Genomic DNA, 24,761 nt, shown 5'->3' with positions numbered 1-24,761 from the left:
CACAGTAGAACAAAAAAAAAGAACCAATGAAAAACTACACACAAAGACTGACAATCAATGTGCAGTTACTAACCTGATAATTACATTAAAAGCCGAAGTTCATCGAGTTTAATGATACCCTGCAGGGTAAGAAGCTGATTGCCTCAATGTAGTCCTGTCATAACCTGATTTCAGCTTCTCCAATGTAACTGATTCTCCAAAGCTCCCTAAAATGGTCATGTTCAAAGTACATTTATTATCCAAGTATGTATACTTTATACAAACGAGATTTGTCTCCTTACAGACAGCCACAAAACAAAGAATCCCAACAGAACCCATTAAAACAAAAGACCTTCAAACATCCAATGTGCAGAAGTAAAAAAACAAATCACTCAAACAATAAAAGCAAGCAAATAACATTCAGAACTGAAGTTCACAAAATGAGTCCACGGCCAAATCAGAAGCCTGTTAGTTGCAGGGAACATACTCAGATCAGCACAGAGACAAGTAAGCCTCGTGGAGCAGTGAGCTAAACCAACCTGGCCCCTAATCTTTTTAATCTGGCCTGAAGCTTAAATCATCCAAACCTCAGACCTGGGCCTGCCACTATGATATGCTCTAGAGCCCGAGACCCGCTGCCCTGATTCGACCTGTACCCAACCGTTCCAATTCAGCTCAGCGCTTAAAACAATCAAACATCAGATCTTTCCTCGCTCTCAGGCCCGTGCTCCACCTTAACTCTGCCACATCGACTTGCCTCTAACTTTCTCCAACAATGGCCACACATTGGCTCATTCCTCACTCTCCGGCCTGGACCCCGCCGCCTCAGTTCAGCTGCACCCATCCTAAACCTTCAAGACTTCAGTTCACACCACCAAAATGCTAGGTTATACAGGCAGTTCAAAAGCTCAACTCCAGCAGGAGAGCTATAGGCCATTGTTTGCAGTGATCATTTACCAGAGTGTGATTTATAAAGTATTTAGTTGTTTTCTTTGTTTCATTGGCTACCAGTAAATAGTTGTTGAGCTTCATCAACACCATTAACCTGGAATTGTCAGCCACTCAGTTCAAGGGGTATTATAAATGAATATCCTTTCAATAATGCCTAGGTCCTGAAAAATTGAGGTAAATCAGTTAAGACTAAGCAACAACCATTTTTATTCTACACTCAGATCAGCCTTTCAGACTTGAAATTAAGTCAAGTTCACATCAAACTGGCAGAAGTTAAAGCTAGCATTTAACATGGTGCTCTATAATTTTATAGCATCTGGAAAGAAAAACAATTACTTTGTCCTATCCTCTCACCAGTTTTGCTGTAAAACAGTAAATGGATAAAAAGTGTTGAAGAAAACAAAAATGTGTTTGAACTGAGGCTACGTCCACACTACACCGGAAAAATCCATAACCGAAGCTTTTTCTCTTCGTTTTTACCCTCCATCCACACTAAAACTGCGTTTTTGTCCCCCGAAACCGGAGATTTTCAGAAACGCTCTCCAGAGTGTGTAATTTTGAAAACGCCGCTTGGCCGGAGCAGTGTGGACGGGGTAACCGGAGAAATCTAAAAACGCTGTCATGACGTGCCAGAACAGATGGTGACGGCAGCGTGCCATTTCATTGTTTTCTTGAACGCAACCGAACAATTTCAGAATAGACGGCAACGAGACTGAAGCCAGAAGAATTAGAAATGTACTCACCAAATACTTTGACCCATAACTTACTGAATAAATAAGTATACTCACTTTGCCCTGTTTTCTGTCTTGCTTATACGAAGGTGGTTTACCTATTTATGCAAGTACTTCTCTGACAATAGATGTGTAGCAGCCTAATGTAACATTGTATGGAAATACAAGATAATACTGATGCAGACATGCTTTATACATTTAACAAGGGGCTTTATTAATGCAAGAGAGTTCATCAGTTTTTCAGTGTTCGTCGTCAGCCGGGTCATACTGTCCGTGAACTCCCTGTCGGTTGCCTCCATACGCTCCAGTATTTGTTTTTTTTTTACTTTTAAGTCCTCCTGCGCGAGAGCCAACAGATGTCCATCATTTAAGTTTTTCTAGTCTGTAACTGCACAAACGCGCACTTTCACAGCGAGATTCGACACCAAACATATTTTCAGTAAATGCATCCTGCGCATGCACAGTAGGAGGAGATTGCCAAAATATCTGTTTTAATGTGGACAGAGATATTTTTTTAAATGCATAGAGTGGACGCCTATCGTTTTTATGCAAAACTAGCGTTTTCAAAATTAAACGTAGCCTGAGTTGCCAAGCCTGGTAACAAGAGGAGACACAAAAGATGCTAGAATCTGGAGCTACAGACAACTGGCTGGAGAAAATCAGCGGGTCAAGCAGCATTTGTGGGAGGAAAGAAATGTCATCATGACGTAGGGCTTTGACCAGAAATGTTGACAACTCATTCACCCCCCACCCCCCCAGATTCTCCGCAACCCAGTGAGTTTATCCAGCAGACTATGAGCAAGAGATGTGGGCAAAAGCAAAATTACAAATTTCTACAATGTTCTGATTAAAGGTCAATGATCTGCCTCCCCCTTCATCGATATTGAACGATCTGTGCAATATTTTTAAACTTTTGTCGTCATTTTAGAACCATGTAATTCAATTTCATGCCAACTAATTGCAAGGAGTGCTTGATCCTGATCAGTTGATTTGATGGGATATGAACTACACAGACTTTTTTAGTAAAAATAGTTGAGGGGCAGGGGATATAAATTGCAAGGGGACAAAGCAACAGAAAGATGTGAAAGCCATATAATTTCTTTCAATTTGCATATCCTTCCTCCACCAAACTAAAGGTTTGTGAATTGTTGGAAAGGTACATAGATCTAACTAATTTGGTACATCACAACATTTTTCACTGCACAGTTTCTAATCCTGTGGTAAAACCAGCAGAACTACTCATAACACCATCCTTCTTTTCACTTCTGGATTTAAATCCAAAATGGAGATGCTATGATAATACTTTTCCCAACAGCTTCTAAGATCTAAATAAAATGAGATTTGAATAATCCAAGTCCATAAAAACAGAACAGTCTCCTTTCTTCTCAAATTGTGAAACCAAAGCAAGTGTCAATTACAGGATATCTGTTGAAATGGTCAAAGAAATCTTGTCAGACAAAAAAAAGATCCCTAAAGCTTCACAGTAACTAACACTCACTCTGTTAACCAAGAGAAATGGTTCTCAAATTTCATGCCAAATAGTTTTTGAGTAATACCTAATACACTTTTACATTCATCACCACTTTAATCCTTTGAATGAACATTATTTTCCAAATATAGTTAAAATTAGATATATAGAAACATGGAAAACTTACAGCACAATACAGGCCCTTCAGCCCACAAAGCTGTACCGAACATGTCCTTACCTTAGAAATTACCCAGGGTTACTCATAGCCCTCTATTTTTCTGAGCTCCATGTACCTGTCCAGGAGTCTCTTAAAAGACCCTATCGTCTCCGCCTCCACCACTGGCAGCCCATTCCACACACTCACCACTCTCTGTGTAAAAAACTTACCCCTGACATTTCCTTTGCATCTACTTCCAAGCTCCTTAAAATTATGCCGTCTCGTGCTAGCCATTTCACCCCGGGGAAAAGCCACTGACTATCCACATGATCAATACCTCTCATCATCTTATACATCTCTATCAGATCACTTCTCATCCTCCGTCCCTTACTCAGAACAGAATTTCACACTACAAAACCAAGTTTGTGTTTATGGTAATACTGTAGTTAAAGTAATTTCTGCTATCCAGTTTAAAGTTGCAAAGCTACAACGAAGAGCTTGAAACTGCTAGAAAATTGGACTTCAAGTCAGAGCATATCAAACTATTTTCAGCTAGAACTGTGTGCCTACTGTAGCTGCTGACAACACCAAAGTCAGCCATCCAAGACTATAATACAGAAACAAGGGAATAAAAAAGTTACACCAGAGGCACAGCAATGAACCTTAACAGCATTATAAATGAAACACATTTTATTTTACTGATTTAACTTATACAGTATCAACCATATAAGATTTCATATCAAAAATACATTTTTTATTACTGCAACACTGTGAAGTGCAAATTTTATTAAAACAAATTCTTGAAAACTATGCTGCAGCCATATGTGGCAAAACTAGGCCAAATGTTTCCTTTTTGTAAAATACAAGATATGATTAACTTATTCACAGAAACAAAATTAACTCAAAAATATTAATTTGCAATCAGTCAGTGAATATATCATTAAGTCTTTTGTATCAGGTATAGATAGCAACACTACTTACTAAATACAGTGTGGTTAAGGGACCCATACAAAAAATAAATCAAATGTTACCAAATAGGTTTAATAGTCACAAGAATCTGAATTTATATAGTGCTCACACTTCTCAATTTTTTTGTCAAAAAGAGTAAAGAGGACACAAAACACAATGCAAAATAGGGAAAATTGAGAAGCAATGTATGGGAACGAAGAGCAAATGGAGTTTGGAAGCACTTTAAAGAGGAAATGAATCAAAAAACTTTTCATCTCCAAGCCATTTTGGCATGTCTGACCTAAGTCAGCGCAGTATCAGTTAGTTAAATAGTGAGCAAGTCATCTGTACTTTCGGCTCCAGGTGATATAGAAAGACTTGAGAAACAAAAAGAAATTTGTTATCTTACAAAAAAAACTCATCTTTTTCTATAACGATATATTAATCCTAGGTTTCGAATTAATAAAATACAGGATTGTGAAATCAAATGATTGCAACACAGTGGGCCGAGTGGCTTAATTCTGCTCCTCTGACTTGTGGTCTAAAATCTACTTTCTAGTAATAGGAATCAATTTTAATTCCAAATAATTTTTTAGCAAAGAACAAGAGTGCCCTCCAATGGAAAGCAGCATTCAATGCTGTCCAGAAAGACTAACTCAATTGCAATTGCAAGTTTGAAAATGTTTAAAGATAACTGTTTGGTTTCCAACTTGATCTGTTCAAAAGAGAAGTCAATCATCCATTCCTTCAGGGTAGCTTTCATCCTTCTTAATCTTCCAATATATTCTGGAGAGATATGGACAAATTAAGGACTTGCTAAAATACTTTCAAAAGGTTTATATTTTTAATGGACATGAACTTCCAGATCTTGATTGAATGAGAAAAATAAAAAAGAGAAATATGGAAAGCCAAGTAAATTCCAGTTTCACTAGAGAAAGGTTGTTTTAGCTCCCAAACTTGGACAGGTAGAACATGTCTACCATTTTGCATCTTATCTGTCAATGCTATGTCGCACTTGCTATTTTTAGTTGGTTTCATCAAAGACCATGATTATAATATAGTCAGCAGTAGAAAAATTTCCCTGCTATCCTACAGGAATTCAGCTCCATTCAAAATCCTGTGCATGCCAACTTTTAGTAGGACACAAGCTGGAAATGCTAAGTGCCAGGTATCAGAATCAGAATCAGGTTTAATATCACTGACATATGCTGTGAAATTTGTTAACTTAACAGCAACAGTACAATGAAATACATGAAAATATAAAAAAAGTAAATCAATCACAGTAATAATATACTGTATATGTATATTAAATAGTTAAATTAAAAATAATGCAAACACAGAAATAACATAAAAACAAAAAAAAAGTGAGGTAGTGTTCATGGATTCAAAGTCCATTAAGGAATCAGATGGTAGAGGAAAAGTAGCTGTTCCTGAATCGCAGAATGTGCTCCTTCAAGGCTTATGTGTCAACTTCCTGATGGTAACAATGAGAAGAGGCAATGTATGTCCAGGTTGATGGGGGTCCTTAATAATGGATGCCACCTTTCTGAGGCACTCCTCTTGAAGATGTCTTGAATACTACTGAGGTTAGTACCCAAGATGTAGCTAATTTTACAACTTCTTGTAGCTTCTTTCGATCCTCTGTAGTAGCCATACCCCCCCATACCAGACAGTGAAGAAGCCTGTCAGAATCCTCTCCAATACATCTGTAGAAGTTTTCAAGTATGATTTACATTGTATATTGACTATCATCTATAATAAGAACAAGTGCAAATCTTCTCGAAAACCAAAAGGACCACATAAGGTCCCCATTATCAACATCTTTGAGGCTGTAAAAAAAAAGGCAAAATTTATTAACAGTCTGAATGGTTCATCTCCTGCATCCTCAATGTTTCATTACTAACCAGAGACTCCACCTGAGACTATGATGTAACAACCATCAAAAACGTGAAGTTTCAACAACACAAGGCTTTACACCATCTTCAAGAAAATATTCTGTAGATTACTCTTGCTACAGGACAACTCCCTCTCCTTCAAACCCACCCAATTGCTGCACAGTATTTTAACTGAAATACCTCCCAGAATATATCATCTTTCATTGTGAGAGGGATTGAATTTAAGAGCAGGGAGGTTATGCTGCAACTGTACAGAGTACTGATGAGCCCACACCTGGAGTACTGTGTGCACTTCTGGTCTCCTTTCTTGAAGAAGGATGTACTGGCTTTGGAGGCAGTGCAGAGGAGGTTTACCAGGTTGATTGCAGAGATGAGGTGGTTAGACTATGAGGAGAGATTGAGTCGCCTGGGACTGTACTCGCTAGAATTCAGAAGAATGAGAGGAGATTTTATAGAAACATATAAAATTATGAAAGGGACAGATAAGGTAGAGGCAGGAAAGTTGTTTCCACTGGTAGGTGATACGAGAACTAGGGGACACAGCTTCAAGATTCGGGGGAGTATATTTAGGACGGAGATGAGGAGGAACTACTTTTCTCAGAGTGTGATGAATTTGTGGAATTCTCTGCCCAATGAAGCAGTGGAGGCTACCTCAGTAAACATATTTAAGACAAGGTTGGATAGAATTTTGCATAGTAGGGGAATTAAGGGTTATAGGGAAAAGGTAGGTAGGTGAAAATGAGCCCACGGCCAGATCAGTCGTGATCTTATTAAATGGTGAAGCACGCTCGACAGGCCAGATGGCCTACACCTGCTCCTATTTCTTATATTCTTATCTGCCATCAGGAATCAGGACTTCCAGTAAAGATGGTGTCAGCAAACAACAAGTCCTCGGGTGACATCTCCTTTACAGCCAATCTCATCAATTATTTCACCTTCTCTGTATCTTCTGCTTGTTCTTTTTGTTTTGATTGTGTTTCAAAAGCTATTAGAGTCTGTGACGTGCTGTTTGGAATTCAAATGATCTAGCACTCTGCGGTCCCTGGAGAGGACTGGGAACACAAGCTGCCTCATAGAGAAGACCAGAGATGGGGTGCGAGCTACGATCGACTCCATTTCGAAACATAGAGGAAGATTGAAGTATCAAGGCAAATACAGAGGAGGTCAGTGGTCGCTCTCCACAGAGTGTATGGGTTTGACGGTGGTCGATAGCCGGGTCAGCACAATACTAACACCTGGCATAGCGGTCACTGTTCACATAAGGAATGAAAGTATGCTGCCACTCTTTTCAATGCTGACAGGAGGATGCTTTTGAAATTCTGAGATTTGTGTGTTTAGTGGACAGTAGTTTATATTGGTCTCCTTCAATTTTCTGTGTTTTCTTTCTTGTTGCTGACTAACAAGTGGATGACATGTTACTTTCTGTGCGAGGGAGGGTTTGGGTATTTGGGGACTAATGTTCTTGTTGGTATTTTTCTGTGTGGATGATCATTAGTTTTTGCCTGTAACAGTAGGGTTGGGGTTTGATGTTAATGTCACTGTTCTTTTTTGTCAGGGAGGGAGTCAGGGGTTTGATGTTATTGTCACTGTTTTTATGCAAGGAAGGGATTGGGGTGGTTTTGGGTTTGATACTTTAGCTGTCATTTTCCATATGGGCTATCTATTAGTTCTTTTCATATGAAGGGGGTGGGGGGGTTGGGAGTTTTGCTTCTTTTTCTTTTTTATGCGGGGGGATGGTTGATGTCTTTTACTTCAACAATGTCCATGTTTTTTTCTGTATTTCATGGCTATCGAGAGAGGACGAATATCAGAGTTGCACTGTACATGCATACTTTGATAATAAACCTTTGAAAGGAATTATGATTGCAAGAAAATTACATCTCTCCATCCTTCCCCAGGATGCAAAATACACAATTCAGGGAACAACTGCTTTCTACCCCATTATATTCACTTCCAACACTTCCCCCACTACTCCAGTCTTTGGTAGGGAAGAGGGAATGGGTTGAGAAATATATTTAAAATTGTGGACTGGTAAAAAGCCAACATAAAACTGATAAATCAGTCCTGGACTACACCTTAACAATTGACTTCCAGTAAAATTTAATGATGTAGCCTTTTTACCCAGTATTTGTCAACAATCCCACCCCACCACCCCAAAATCTCATTTTTATCTCTCAAAATACCTCAAACTATACAGCTATTCACAGAATCATTTCAGAATCTCAGCCAAATATGTATTCAACTCTCTTCTGAAATAACAATCAAAATCAGGAGGTAAAAGTCATTGTCTTAGTCAGTCTACCAGAACCAATGAGACACTGGTATTATGAATCAAACTGCAATTAACTGCAGCACAGTAATCAATGGCTTTCTACTTTGTAGAAAGCAACATACAAGATTCATCTACTTGAAGATACAGTATGTGAAAGTGCTAAATAGTAGACTTCATGGATAAAATCTTATACAGAAAGGGAAGTATTTTATCAATTAAAAAAAAAAGAAAATGGATATACTTTCAGGAAACTACCTGCTGGAAGCTTAAGTATCCTTGACCCTTTTCATTCAAAAAATACACAACAGGGAAAGCCAGGTCTCCTACAAAAGGAGCACTCTCATTCAAAAGCAGTTCACACTACAATAGCATCCATGTAGCATCATACACTGCACTCCCCTGAAACTCCATTCTCACATCTTTAAAAGGAAGAAAGTCACTGTGTTAATCAGTCAAGCAAAACAATTTGAACATTAAGACACTAGTATTATAAATCAAACTGCAGATAACTGCAGCACAGTAATCAATGGCTTTGTCATCCTGCCTCTAGCAAACTGGACACACTTATGAATGTGCTTCCTGAATTATGCTAAGTGCTCTAATAAACATATTCCACTAAAGCTACTTTGGTGAAGTTCTAAAAACTTTTGAATGAGTTGTGCATCCCATTCCCAATCTGGGTATTCACACTTCTGGCTGAAAGTTAATATTTTTATTCTGTTATTAATGCTCATTTCAGAGATGAACACCTCAGAGGCCATGGTTTATGGATGACAGAAATAATTTCTGATATTTCAGCTTTCAATCTCAGATTTTGCATCATATCGCAATCTGTGATATACATTTAAAGAGCTGTAAAGTGACTGATTCATCATAAATTCACAGCCAGTAAAAAACGAAAAGGTAAAGACTTAAGCTTTAAACATTAAAATCTTTAAAATTATATGAAATGCTGAATTCAACTGTATTTACTAATTCAATAAACTTCAAACACCAAAAATCATTAAGCGCCACCCAGATGACTGTGGGTCTGCAGCAATATGTCAGGTAAACCAAGTAGGGATGACAGATTATTTTTCTAAATGAAACAACAATCTGATAGGTTCATGGTCACATTTACGGATACCTTAGCAGTAAGTCAAAAATTAATCCGACACTGGAATAAATTCTAATATAACAGTGGTTTAAACTTTAAGATAAGAAACAGAATAAAAATAGCTAAATTCAGAATCTAAGATCATTTTAGGCCAGTTTAATAAGAAGTGTGAGTATGCCATCTGCAAAGTACCAGCAAAACTTTCTCAACAGCTAACTTGAATTATGAAATAATAAAACTAAATGTAGATAATAACCTTTAGAGTGAAAAACAGAACAAGGATTGCCTCAGCTGTGTACATTTGTAATTTTTTTCTCTGTGAAAAGTATTTTTATAGGAGTTGTTTGGGATCAAACCAAACAAACTAGCTCAAGTCCAAATTTATACCCAATATTTTTTAAATGAGCTATATAATGTGCTTCCATTCATTTAGTGAACAGAAAGCCAACTCTATTTTTATTATTCCAACTCAATTCCAACAAACTAATTTAGCCTCTTCACACAGCTCTTAACACAATTCATCACTGGCAGGTTAACACCTGCAAAATAGAGTCAAGTTGCAAGTTGGCAGGGGCACTTAACTGCGTATCCAGATTCAAAACCTCAATTTCTGTGAGGCAGTGGATATTCTCTCAACATTTCAAAAAAAATTGACTACAGGCTCTTTAATGACTGTGACTCTCTTGCCAACTGTGTCAATTATAGCATAATAATTCTTTCAAACTGTTGAATACTGGCAACAAATTGGAATTTCTAGATCCTTCATCCACCATCAGACCTGCTCTGACACACCTACATAATTAATTGATCACATATATTCACATGGTAGCCATTAATGAACAAACCACAGACAAAGGAGATGTGATTAGATTCTGCTAATTGCAAATCATCCCACAAGTGAACTGCATCAGAAGTTGAAGAGTAAATGAAATACATCCTACTAGACCAGTAATCAGTAAGGGAGTTAGGAACAGGGATGTGGGGAGGTAGAGGATAGATTAGTGCTTAGGGACAGGGATGTGGAGAAGATCATGGTCAGCCAGAGTCTGAGCCTGTGCTCTGCATTCAAAGTCCAGCGATGTGAATAGGTGACTAAAGACATCTGGAATCTAAACTTTTGCTCTGCGCTTGAAGGCCAGCAATGTTGACATGGGACAAAAGACATCTGTGAACTTCAGGCTGTCCCAGGTCGGTAGGGCCTGGGATTGGATGTTCATGCAAGAAGGTACGAGGCCTATGTGAGAAGGCAGATGGACTGGACAGTTAGCAAGCCCAGAGTTCAGGGTCCCATCATCAATTTGTTTGGAAGGATTGGTACCAATGATCAAAATGTGATCAGAAGTCTGGAAATCAAAGCTCCAGGAGACTGGAGGCCTAAAGACCTGTCCTGGAGTTGGAGAACTACCTGTTTGTGTGGGTGTGTGGGTGGGTGGGTGGGTAGGAAGAAGGAAAGGAGCTTGTTTTTGTTGCTTGTTGTGTTCTGTTTTCTTGTGTTCTGTGTGGTTCAACCAAGCATTGTGGCCATGATATGTTGGTGCTGGAATGTGTGTTGACACTTGTGAACTGCCCCCAGTGTATCCACTTGACACAAATGACACACTTCACTGTATGTTTCCATGTACATGTGATAAATAAATCTGAATCTGAATCTAATCTTTGATGGTACTGAGAAAAATGCTGGTCCAGATGATGCTTCTCTACAACCCCTCAGAAACTGTCAGATGATAGCAAAACATTGATCAGCATGTTCCTGAGTTCTGCATCTGTTGAAGAACATGAGAAAATGGAGCAGGAACAGGCCATCCAGCTGTTCAAACAGCTGTGCCATTCATCAAGATCATCGCTAATCCTGTACTTGGTCTGTATTCCCAATTCTCTTAATATCCAGAAATTAATCAATCTGTTTTGAATAAACTCAATAACCAAGCCTCTGGAGTGGAGAATTCTGAAGATTCGGCACTCTCTGAATGTAGCAATTCATTGTCATCTCAGTCCTAAATGGTCTACCCCTTACTTTGACAGTGACTCTTCACTCTCAACTTTTCCAGCAGGGGAACACACTTCCCACATCCAGCATTCAAGCTCCATTAATAGTTAGTTTAGGTTTCAATGAAATCCTCTCTCTTACTTCAGAATATATGCCTATTCTGATCAGTCCCTCTACATATGCTACCATTATCCGTCATCCCTAGAACCGGTGAATCATCATGCTACTCTCTTTAAGGCAAGCACATCCTTGAGTAAAGATACTAGAACTGTGTATAATACGCTAGAGCCTTTCTAGGCTCCATACAACCAAAGTGAGGCTTCCACATTCCTGTAGTCAAACACTATACGTTGCAGTGTGAAAACACAGAAAACAAGTCTAGTCTGACCAGACCTAACCAGCATAGCCAATTCTGCTACTGCTGTCAGCACCAAATCCAGAGTTGAAGCTTGGTCATCCTTACTCATTCTTCATATTTGGCCTATCAATGATACTACAATGTACCAAGTGCAATCCAAATCATCTGGATACATAAATGGAGAAACTTAATGAAAGGTCATTTGGAATTCTTGATTTAATTAATATGAATGTTTGTTAAATGTGTTTTTAATAAATTATTTTAAATAATTCACTCTCGATTATTTAATTATTTGTTGACTACTCTCGGTGGTGGTTGTCCATCGTGTCTGATGATGACAGGAAACCTGCATGGGGAGTGTTTAAAGTGGAAAAACCGTTGCACTGGGGCAGTCCCACTCTCTGGACTCTGCAAGTCCAGATACAGTGGTACAAACAAGCATCACAAACTGAGGTTTTCCTTGGCTTGTCTCTAATCTTCAGAGGTATATAACATTTTAAGGGGCATAGGCAGAGTAAATGCAAATAGGCTTTTTCAAATGAGGTTGTGAGACTAGAACTAAACGTCATGGGTTAAGAGTGAAAGGTCAAATATTTAAAGGGAAACTTGAGGGGAAACTACTTCACTCAGAGGGTGGTGAGAGTGTGGAATGAGCTGCCAGGAGAAGTGGATGATGTGGGTTCGATTGACACATTTAAGACAAATTTGAATAAGTACGTGCATGAGACAGATATAGAGGGCAGTGGTCCAGGTGTGGGTCAAATGGGACTAGGCAATTATACAGAGTAAATACACCAAAGGGCCCGTTTCTACGTTATAATGCTCTATGACTCTAAACCGTTGAGAAGTTGGGGAAAAGACTAAGGCATGGAACAAGTTGAGCACACTGTAACTATACTTAAAGCTGTCAAGTAGTGATCAGGTTTGTACAAAATTAGGTGCTATTTTTTAAAAACAGTTATAGGAAACATTTGAATGCTTGATTCAGTCTTTTAAAGGCTTGAGAAGCCAAGTCTCCTGGAGTAACATTTTTAATGGCTGTAGCAAGCCTGGAGAAAATGACACTGTGCTTTTTTCTCTAAGCCAACAACAACAAACTATCATCACTGGGACATCTATGGTAAAACATATTTGGAGAAGGATCAGGTTGAACGAATGAATGCTCACGGCTGTGACCTCTCCATTTATTCAACATATGCACTTTGCTAACTCATGGATTTTCAAGTTCATCTTTATCTGAAAAAAACTGCAGTACCATACATTTACATTTAAATACATTTTGCTTGCATTTTATCACCTTATCTTCTGAAGACAGAGCTTCAAGGCTGGGAAGAATTTCAGATTCATTGTAAATGTACTTCCTGTACTTCACCAAAGTGCCGGATCTACATTCAATTGTCTCATGCCTGCAGTTCAGAGTTAAATCGCGCCCTAAAGTCACAGACACATTTTTAAGCAAGAGTCATACAACATTCAGCAATGACAATATTCACTGAGCAAGTATGTCACTGGCCCTGAGGAAACTGAACTGTCCCAACTAAAATAAGTTAACTCAGTATACATTGCCAATCAAAGCATGGCTGATCTACAAGTATGACTTGAAGCTGCATGTACAGGTACTATATGACATTAGGCCAAAACTATATTTTAGTGAATTTACAGGTAATGTACACTAAAAATAGGAAACAAGCATTACAGGTATTAAACTTAAAAGCTTGAATCACAAAATCCTAAGTACAACGTGGTGGAACATGGGATTCTAAGTTCAAAGCAAAATTTATTACCACAGTACATACATGTCACCACATACAATCCTGAGATTCTTTTTCTGCAGACATACTTGGCAAATCTATAGAACAGAAACTGAACAGGATTTCAGAAACTGTAAACAATGCAAATGCAAATATAAATTAATAGTAATAAATAACAACCGTGAAGTAACAAGATAAAAGAGTCCTTAAATGAGTGTAGTTATCCCCTTTGAAATCCTGCTGCTAAGGCAGCCACAATGTCAACTCATTATTGGCAGAGACTTATTTGATAACAGATAAGTTGAATTAATTGAATTGAATTGAATTGAATGATCTTTATTGTCATTATACATAGGTACAATGAAACTTTGTTTGGCTTCCTCTGAGGCAATCAAACAAAGTGGTAGATAAAAACAAGACAGTAATAGAAAAACAGTATTAAATAGATAAGTAGCAGAAAATAAGTTGCAGCAGCACCAGAATATCACAGTAATGTACAAAGTGCCATTAGTGCAAGTATTTATGTCCTTGTGTGTGCATGTGTGTGCTCACAGGTTCAGTCATTGTTCTGTGGGAGTGGTGTGATGGAGGCCACAGCTCTGGGGTAGAATCTGTTCCTCAGTCTATTTGTTCTGGCTTTTAGTGTCCTGAACCTTTTGCTGGACGGCAGCGGGTCAAACAGGGAGTGGCCGGGGTGTGTGGTGTCTCTGGTTATGCTGATTGCTTTCCTCCTGAGTCTGCTGGAATAGATGGTGTCCAGTCATGGGAGCTCCATCCTGACAATTCGCTGGGCCACTTTCACCATGCGATGCAGGTCTTGTCGCTCAGCGGCTGTGCAGCTGGCATACCACACTGTGGCGCTGTTGGTCAGGATGGTTTCAATTGTGCTTCTGTAGAAGTTAAGCAACAGCTTTTGTAGGAGTTTGGCCTGTTTCAGCTTTCTGAGGAAGAAGAGTCTTTGTTGTGCCTTTTTTACAAGCAGCGAGGTGTTGGTGGTCCATGTCAGCTGTTTTGACAACATAACTCCAAGGAACTCCACAGTTTTCCACACTTTCCACTACTTCTCCATGTATAAAAATGTTTCTTTCACTAGAAACCCTGATTTCTGATGCTGACCTTGTGGAATTTGCATGTTCTTCCCGTGATCTAAACCCAGGTACTTCAGTTTCCTCTCTCAACCACAAAGGGATTTACTTGGCTTCTGCAAAGGTAGCCAATTGTGCAGGTAAGTGGTAGAACTTAGGGACAGTGGATGAACAAAACATGGGGAGAATAAAATGCTATGAGAGTAAGAATTAGTACCAGGGTGTTTTTGATGTTCTGGTTTGACTCAATGGGCTAGAAGCCCCATTTGGATTGCAAATAATGCCATGGGACTCTTGATAGCTTTTGGAAAGAAATTCTTTCAAATATAAGACTGCCTTTTCGAATATTGTAGCAGAATTTTCTTCTAGCTCAATAAAGGTGTTTGTAACCAAATTGATATGTGTTCATAAAGGATGCATAACATTAAAAAACTACATTAAATTATTTGGAATTTAGAAGCCATGGCTAAGGGCCAAGACCCATCACTTACAGACACCAAGATCAGAAAGTGTATAAACTAGCATTAAGAAAAGTCAAGTGAGGTTTAAAAATTTTTCAGTTGTGGGAGGAAAACAATGTGGGAGTCAACATGCTCCATAATTTCTAACTATAAAAACAAATTTCCATCAATCAAAATCTTGTGCACTTACCAATCCCTGAATTAGCTCCTGTGACAATGACAACTTTGCCACTTAGATCTCGGCCTTGTAGAATTTCCATTGCAGCACTGTTACCATCATATCGTTGACGAATATTTGGCTTCTCCGATGTTTCCTCAACTGTAAATGCTAACCGTGGATCCAGATATGTGGTTCTTTTGTTTATGTGACTATATGAAAATATTTTATAAGCAGTTTCAGTCACTAACTTCTAGGAAACTCCAAACATAAAACAATGAAATGGACAAAGTTGTTCATTCATTTTCTCACCAATAACTTTAATTGGATACATGTAATTATAAAATTTTGATTACAAGTTACAATTAAATGAAGATCATAAAAGTAATACACAACTCTAAATAAATCTACTTCTTGGTGTGAGAACTAACCATGCCTTTTAAATTTGTAAAGCTGGTTCTCTACACTGATGACCATTTCAGTCATAGTGTACACTGAGTAAAAATCAAAGCTGATAATCAAGTTCAGCATCAGAAAAGGCAAAGTTTTCTGATTAAGACTCTAAATCAGAATGAAATTTAGAAGACAGTCAAGTTTCTTTGAACAGAATAAAACAAAGGTAGATTATTTGCCAAGAATCAGACCAGTGAACAGTAAACTACACAGAGTAAATTTCAATAGAAATTTCTTTTAGGCCCAATGAGACATAAATATAAAATTACTTTATTGGAAATAGGGTACTCCATTATCATACTGAAGCAACCATAACAATTTATGTAATTATTCAGCCAAACATCATCTGCCCCCAAATTCATTCTGCCAACCATATCAAATCCATTAAAAGTTCACATTAGTCTGTCTTACAGTTTTCTTTACTCTTCAACTAATTTCCTAACCCATCACTTCAATTTGCAGAAACTGAGCATTTCCAGCATCATTTGATTTATTTTATAAATTACTTTTTCCTCAAGATTTTGATATCAATCCAGGCCAAAACCACTTTTCATGTTAATGTTTAAAATAATTCATATCTAAAAGAGTTATTCCTTATTCTAGATACTCCAGCTAAAGGAACAATTCTCTTCACATGTATCATGTCAAAACCTTTCAGTAGCAGAGCAGCTCACACTGCCACTTTATAATTTTAAGTACACCAATTCAAGATGGACTTTGAATGAATTTGCAGTTTCTCCTCATGACTGTGGTGTGAGTTTCGTCTGCATGCTCTGGTTTTCTCACACATCCCAAAGGCATGCTAGTAGAATGATTGGTGACTGTCAATTACTCAATGGTATCGGTTAGTGGCAAAAGAATTAAGCAGGGTTAATTCTTAAAGCAGGGCATTTTTGATGGGCAGCTGAATGAAAAATGAGAGCAAGGGAATGAGGTTGATAGCACTACTCTGCTCATGGACAACATGGACTCAAAGTGCCAAAGTGCCTCCTTGTGTTATAACAAATAACTCTTGTAGTTAGCGAGCGTAAACCTAGTCTGTCCAATTTTTGCTCAAAAGAGGACCCACACACTTCAATAATTACTTCAGTAAATTTTTTAAATTGCTCCAATTCATTGACATCCTTTCTTAGACAACTTAATCATTTCAGTCCTCTAAATACTTACTCAACAAAATACACTTGCCCATTTTCATCTGTTTCTTGTTCCCAACCATAAGGCAAATCTGCAACAGAAAAAGGGTGTATATTTTATATCACTGGATGGTACATTTAAAAATAAACATCTATTCTGCAACAACATACCCTAATATACATCCAGAATATACAAAATAGTCCATATTTGTTCTGCAATGAACTAACGTGTGATCTTTATGCTTAAGTACCACCTTGAATGCACACTCCTAACAAGTGCAGAATCTGTGGAGCGAAGTGTGTAAAATTTAAAAGCGACGTTGCATTTTGTTGTACCCACAATAGGAAAGCCTCTGACTCAAAATAAGAGAACTTTAAAACAAAACATCCCAGTACAGTTTTTCAGATCTAAGGAGTGCCAAGGAGAACACTCTTTATTTATGAAAACTAAAAGTATGACAATTAAGCTGCTGACAAATCCCCATGGTTATTTTCAACAGTAACATGGGATTCAAATATGAAATGTGATCTTCAGTTATTGAACCAAGGCACAGTTACTATGCCCTCTCTTTTGAAGAGTATTCCTAAAGGAATGCTTTTGCAGAAGAGGGATTTTACTAGCTAGAAAGCAGAAGTTCACTAGAGAATAACTCAGGGAACTTTTTCTCCGGATTGTCAGATATTGCAAATTCTGGTTCCTTGGGAAGTGACAAGATTACTCCGGTCAGAAAAAGTACCAACAATTATCATCATCTTTCAAACTTGCTAAGTCAAAATTTAACAAATTGTTCAGTAGAGCTGAATGTAAAAAAAAATTAAAAATCCATGATATAGTTCATGTATTGTAAAACCCTCTGGGATTGGTACAAGGATTCCTGCTTACTTTCTGATTTAGCCATATACTGATTAGAATAAAGTCAAAGTATAGAACTAATAGCTTTTTTCACCACACCTGTGTATTTATCATGATTTCAATGAAGAAAAGTTAAAACAAAAATGTATGTCTTTTTTCAAACTGATCGTAATTTACTATTAGCTTGCCCAAATCACTTCAGATCAAAGAAGCCTTTACAAATTCTCAAAAATCTAATCAATCATTATGACTCACTTGAACATTTTTTTCACTGTATCAGAGTTTGTATGTAAATACTTAAGAGTACAGTCAGCCCTCCTTATCCGCGAGGGATTGGTTCCGGGACACCTCACAGATACCAAAAAACGCAGATGCTCAAGTCCCTTATTCAACCTGTTCAAATGTGTTGGACCTTAGGACCCAGCGGAACCCCAGACCTTATTTAACCTGTCTCAGTGCGGTGGACATTAGGACCCGACACTAGAGCTCTGAATCCACAGTGTTTCTGCTCACGAAAATAATCACGATCACAATTGAAAATAAAGTGGAAATAATAAAGCCATCAGAAAGAGGTGAAATGCCATCGGTCATTGTAAAAGCGTTAGGCTACGTCGATCAACGATCGGAACAATTTTAAAGGATAAAGTGAGAAAGGCCCTGCCCCGATGAAAGCTACAATTATTACTAAGCAACGCAGTGGTTTAATTATTGGGTTTTGGGGTTTTGAGTTTTTGACCCTCCACATCAACCCGGCACGTTCCTGAAGTGTTTTATATGCATAGAAAGGTAAAATATATACTATATACTAAGACAAACGTTTGACTAACTGACGCTAAATAATACCAGATGTACCTGCTCCGACTTACTAACAGAACTTCCAATCTTTCAATCCCAATCCACGATAACCCACACACATCCTCACGTATACTTTAAATCATCTCTAGATTACTTATAATACCTAATACAATGTAAATGCTATGTAAAATAGCTGTTATACTGCACTGTTTAGGGAATAATGACAAGAAAAAAAATGTACATGCTCAAACAACAAGTGCTGGAAGAGCACTTCCGGGTTTTCTCGATTCACGGTTGGTTGAATTCGTGGATGTGGAACTTGCAGATTAGGAGGACCAACTGTACTCATGGTTATTTATCGATAAATCAACTCTGCTGTACAGCAAGCTTACACAAATCATTAAATGCAACCATCAAGAAGTTGCTGTCCAGAATGTGGCATTTCTCAATAAATCTGTGAAAATACACACCCTAACGTTAAACAAGCAAATGCTTGTCCTCACCAAATCAAATACACAGAACAACATTACATATTCAAGTGATTCTACAAATGCTGGAAATCTAGAGCACCACATACAAAATGATGGAGGAACTCAGCAAGTCAGGCAGCATCTATGAAGGGGAATAAACATTCAATGTTTCATGTGGAGATCCTTCATCAGGGCTGGAAATGAAGGGGGCAGAGACAGAATCAAAATATCTGCTTTTCAGAAATAAACTAAAAGTTAGGGCATTCCCATTCAAATCTCAGTAGTCCTTTAATAATGCTACAAGTCTTAATTACCAAGATACAAACACTGGACACTGAAAGTAAACTTTTTTTTTAAAGGAGTCATGTTCTTTTATATTTTACATATGGTTGAAAACTTTTTTAAAATGACTACTATTTTGAAATTCTGTTCTCTCTCTATCTAATCTCAAATATTATCACATTATTATATATGATCCCCTCAGGGCTGTGTACTAAGTCCCCTCCTGTACTCCCTGTACACTCTTGACTGTGTCGCCACCCACAGCTCTAATCTGCTAATTAAATTTGCTGACAAAACTACATCGATTGGCCTTATCTCAAACAATAACCAGGTGACCTACAGGGAAGAAGTCATCTCTCTGCACAGTCGTGTCAAGAAAACAACCTCTCCCTCAATATCACAAAAACAATGGAGCTCGTTGTGGATTACAGGAGGAATGAAGACGGGCTAACCCCTATAGACATCAATGGGTCTGGGGTTTAAACAGCTTTAAGTTCCACGGCATCCACGTCACTGAGTACCTCAAGTGGTCTGTACACACCAGTTGTGTGGTGAAAAAGGCACAATAGCGCCTCTTTCACCTCAGACGGTTGAGGAAGTTTGGTATGGGCCCCCAAATCCTAAGAACTTTGGAAGGAAAAACCAAGGCAGAACATTCAAGGTAAATGGTAGGGCACTGAGGAGTGCAGTAGAACAGAGGGATCTGGGAATACAGATACAAAATTCCCTAAAAGTGGCGTCACAGGTAGATAGGGTAGTAAAGATAGCTTTTGGTACATTGGCCTTTATAAATCAAAGTATTGAGTACAAGAGTTGGAATGTTATGCTGAGGTTGTATAAGACATTGGTGAGGCCAAATTTGGAGTGTTGTGTGCAGTTTTGGTCACCGAATTACAGGAAGGATATTAATAAGGTTGGAAGAGTTCAGAGAAGGTTTACAAGGATGATGCCAGGACTTGAGAAACTGAGTTACAGAGAAAGGTTGAATAGGTTAGGACTTTATTCACTTTATTCCTTAGAGCATAGAAGAATCAGGGGAGATTTGATAAAGGTATATAAAATTATGATGGGTATAGATAGAGTGAATGCAGATGGGCTTTTTCCACTGAGGCTAGGGGAGAAAAAAAACAGAGGACATGGGTTAAGGGTGAAGGGAGACAAGTTTAAAGGGAACATTGGGGGGGCTTCTTCACACAGAGAGTTGTGGGAGTGTGGAATGAGCTGCCAAGATGAAGTAGTAAATGCGGGTTCACTTTTAACATTTAAGAAAAACTTGGGACAGGTACATGGATGAGAGGTGTATGGAGGGATATGGTCCAGGTGCAGGTCAGTGGGACTAGGCAGAAAAATGGTTTCGCACAGCTAAGAAGGGCCAAAAGGCCTGTTTCTGTGCTGTCATGTTCTATGGTTCTAACTTTCCACAGGGGCACAATTGAGAGCATCCTGACTGGGTGCATCACTCCCTGTTATGAGAACTGTACCTCCTTTACTCGCAAGACTCTGCAGAGAGTGGTGCGGACAGCCCAGCACACTTGTATTTGTGAATTTCCCACTATTCAGGACATTTACAAAAACAGGTGTGTATAAAGGGCCTTTAGGATCATTGGGGACCTGAGTCACCCCAACCACAAACTGTTCCAGCTGCCACCATACAGGAAATGGTACTGCAGCATAAAAGCCAGGACTAACAGACTCTGGGACAGCTTCTTCCACCAGGCCATCAGACTGATTAATTCACACTGATTTCAGTGTATTCTATATCACATTGACTGTTCTGTTTATTATAAATCATTAAAAATGACTACGATTGCACATTGCACATTTAGACGGAGACGTAACATGAAGATTTTTACTCCTCATGTATGTGAAGGATGTAAGAAATAAAGTCAATTCACTTCTATTATTCAGAATCAAGTTTATTATGTTACGTTCCCTGTAACCGGGTGACTTACCAGCAAAGATAGAGAGGTCCGCTGAAGTCTGATGGTACTATTTTCAAACGTTTTTTATTTATAAAGGGGCACAAACGTATGGTTAATACAAAACATTCAGATCATATACGTCATCAAAACTCAATCTAAAGCACAGGTATAGTAATAATCAATCAGAATTAAGCTCTATCGTTGTCTAGGGGATAATACTGAGTCCAATGGAATATAAAAGTCACTCAAAAATCTGCAGGCTTTTCCGTCTGGGAACCGCTGGCATTTCACGGGTTGGAGAGAGAGATTGGTGAGAAAAAGGAACACTTGCCCATCGTCTTTGCGAAGCAAATCCCTGTTGTTAGTTAAAACGGTTTTCCTTTGGTTTCAGCCACAGACTCCCGATCCGGAATCTAACGCACGTGGCTTCCTTCAAAATGGCTTCCCGCTCCGACGGGAAGCGCTATCGTGTCTTCCTAGTGTGTCTCCTTGGTGCGTCTCCGGGGCCGCCTCGGCAGCCCACCTTTTATCTGGACTGGCAGGGTTGTAGATGTCAATCAGGGTGGGGTGAGGCAATCTTTCCCCATCACCCAGCCCACGTTGCCCTGAGGGTTTGCACGTAGTCCAGTCCCTTATTCCACAAAGGTGTCTCCCAAGACAATGGCCATGTCCGTGGCTTTTGTCTGGCTGAGAGGCCAGACCACATTCCAAACCTTAAGGCTTCTCTCTTATTTTCCTGAGTCCAATTTCAGCACGTCGCTCTCTCTCTTGCGATTCTCACAAAGGAGGGGGCTGGGGTCATAACAATTATCACTGACATACTGTATGTCACAAAGTTAGTTATTTTGCAGCAGCAATACAGTGCAATACATCAATACAAGATCTGATCCTGTGCAATGAGAAAGGTAAAATTAGCAATCTTTGTAGTTAGAGATCTTCTTGGTAAAACTGATCACCGTATGATTGAGTTTCTCATACAAATGGAGGGTGCAATAGCTCAATCTAAACTAGTGTATTATGCCTAAACAGGGGTAACTACAATAGGATGAGGGAGGTATTGGGTGAGGTAAACTGGGAACACCGGCTATATGGTGGGACAGTTGAGGAACAGCGGAAGACTTTCAAAGCGATTTTTCACAGTGCTCAACTAAAGTATATGCCAGTTAAAACCAAGGACTGTAAGGGTAGGGAGAGCCAGCCATGGATAACTAAGGAAATAAAGGAAAGTATCAAACTAAAAGCTCATGCGTAAAAAGTCACCAAGAGTAGTGGGAAACTGGAAGATTGGGAAAACTTTAAAAAGCAACAAAGAACCACTAAGCAATAAAGAAAGGGAAGATAGATTTTGACAATAAACTAGCACAAAATATAAAAATGGATAGTAAAAAATGTTTTATAAAGTAGAAAAGGGTGGCCAAAGTGAACGTAGGTCCCTTGGAGGACGAGAAGGGGGAATTGATATTGGGTAATGAGGAAATGGCTGAGGCTTTGAATGACTATTTTGTGTTGGATTTCATGGTGGAGGGCACATCTAACACATCGAAGAAAGATGATATGGATGTGATGGGAGGAGAGAACCTTGATACAATAGCTATCATTAAAGAGGGAAGTGCTGAGCAAACTTGTGTGCCTAAAGATAGACAAGTCCGCTGGGCCTGATGGAATGCATCCCACGGTACTGAAAGAAATGGCAGAGGTTATAGTTGAGGCTTTGGTGATAATTTACCAAAATTCTCTGGACTCTGGGCAGATCCTAGCAGATTGGAAGAAGGGGAATATCACACCATTGTTGTAAAAAGGATGTAGGCAAAAGGCCAGTTAGTTTAACATCGGTAGTTGGGAAAATGCTTGAAACTATTATTAAAGAAGAAATAGTGAGGCATCTGGAAAGAAATGGATCCATCAGGCAGACGCAGCATGGATTCAACAAAGGCAGGTCCTGTTTGACAAACCTACTGGAGTTCTTTGAGGATATAACAAGTGCAAAGGATAGAAGGGAACAGATGGATGTTGTTTACTTGGATTTCCAGAAGGTGTTCGATAAGGTGCCACTTAAAAGACTTATCCATAAGAAAAGGATGCATAGAGTTGGGGATTAATGTACACAGAATTGGTTAACCAATAGAAAGCATAGAGTTGTGATACATGGGTGTTTCTCTGGTTCACAATCAGTGGTGAGCAGTGTGCCACAGGGGTCGGTGCTGAGCCCACAACTATACACGATATACATTAACAGTCTGGATGACGAGACCAAGTGTAGTGAATCTAAGTTTTAGATGACACGAAATTGAGTGGAAAAGCAAATTATGTAGATACAGAGAGTCTGCAGGGAGAGATTAAGTGAGTGGGCAAGGGTCTGGCAGATGGAGTACAATGTTAGTAAATGCGAAGTCATCCACTTTGGAATGAAAAATAGAAGAGCAGATTATTATTTAAATTGTAAAAGATTGCAACATGCTGCTGAGCAGAAGGACTTGGGAGTGCTTGTGTAAGAATCACAAAAGGTTAGTTTGCAGGAGCAGCAGGATATCAAGAAGACAAATGGAATGTTGGCCTTCATTGATAGAGGGATTGAATTTAAGAACAGGGTGGTTATGGTGCAACTGTATAGGGTACTGGCGAGTCCACATCTGGAGAAGAGTTCTGATCTCCTTACACGAGGATGGATATACTAGCTTTGGAGGCGATGCAGAGGAGGTTCACCAGCTTGATTCCAGAGACGGAGGGGTTAGACCATGAGGAGACACTGAGTCACCTGGGACTGTACTAGCTGGAATTCAGAAGTATGAGAAAAGATCTTAAAGAAACATATAAAATAACGAAAAGGATAGATAAGATAGAGGCAGGGAAGTTGCTTCCACTGGTAAGCGAGATTAGAACTAGGGGACATAGCCTCAAGATTCGGAGGAGTAAATTTAGGACAGAGATGGAAAGGAACTGCTTTACCCAAAGTGTGGTGAATCTGTGGAATTCTCTGCCCAATGAAGCAGTAGAGGCTACCTCAGTAAATATATTTAAGACAAGGTTGGGTAGATTTTTGCATATTAAGGGAATTAAGGACTATGGGGGTAAAGTAGGTAGGCGGAGATGAGTCCATGGTTAGACCAGCCATGATCTTATTGAATGGCGGAGCAGGCTTGACAGATGGTCTACTCCTGCTCCTATTTCTTATGTTCTTATGCTAAAAAAAAAACAAAAATAAGAAACATTAAAAGTAAGTAGTGTAAAAAGAGTGAGGCATTATTTGGCACTGAATTATCTATTCTAACTGAAGTTTCTTGTTTCAAAATTTTCATGACTCATTGGTGATTCCTTCATCGGAATGTTTGAAAAGATAAAATTAATTGTCATATTGCTACATGTTTTAATATCTTGTGGTGGGCAGAGGTTTGCCTAACTGGAAACTGCAGTATCAAACCTGTGGACGTGGACACCCAAACAAAAGAAAATCACAGCAAAATATTGCACAAGATAATCTCATGTTTCATAATGAACGGTCATCTTGTCTGTACAGTGCATCACAAAGGAAATGCTGGCATTTTCCATATCCCTATTGG

General features: G+C 38.8%; 1 protein-coding gene across 1 annotated transcript in view; it reads right to left on the bottom strand.

The window, feature by feature from the left end:
- wwox (WW domain containing oxidoreductase) overlaps nucleotides 1-24,761 on the bottom strand; it is a 1,114,422-nt gene that overhangs the window by 1,068,092 nt on the left and 21,569 nt on the right. Inside the window, exons 3-4 of the mRNA XM_073070392.1 lie at nucleotides 16,917-16,974; nucleotides 15,330-15,508 (exon numbers count right to left, since the gene is read on the bottom strand). Of these exons, the coding sequence (XP_072926493.1) occupies nucleotides 15,330-15,508; nucleotides 16,917-16,974 (237 nt within the window). The remainder of the gene's footprint in view (nucleotides 1-15,329; nucleotides 15,509-16,916; nucleotides 16,975-24,761) is intronic.

The sequence above is a fragment of the Hemitrygon akajei genome, chromosome 17 (assembly GCF_048418815.1).
Source record: "Hemitrygon akajei chromosome 17, sHemAka1.3, whole genome shotgun sequence".
Taxonomy (NCBI): Eukaryota; Metazoa; Chordata; class Chondrichthyes; order Myliobatiformes; family Dasyatidae; genus Hemitrygon; species Hemitrygon akajei.
Note: the sequence above shows the minus strand (reverse complement) of the source record. Positions and strands in the feature narration are given on the sequence as shown.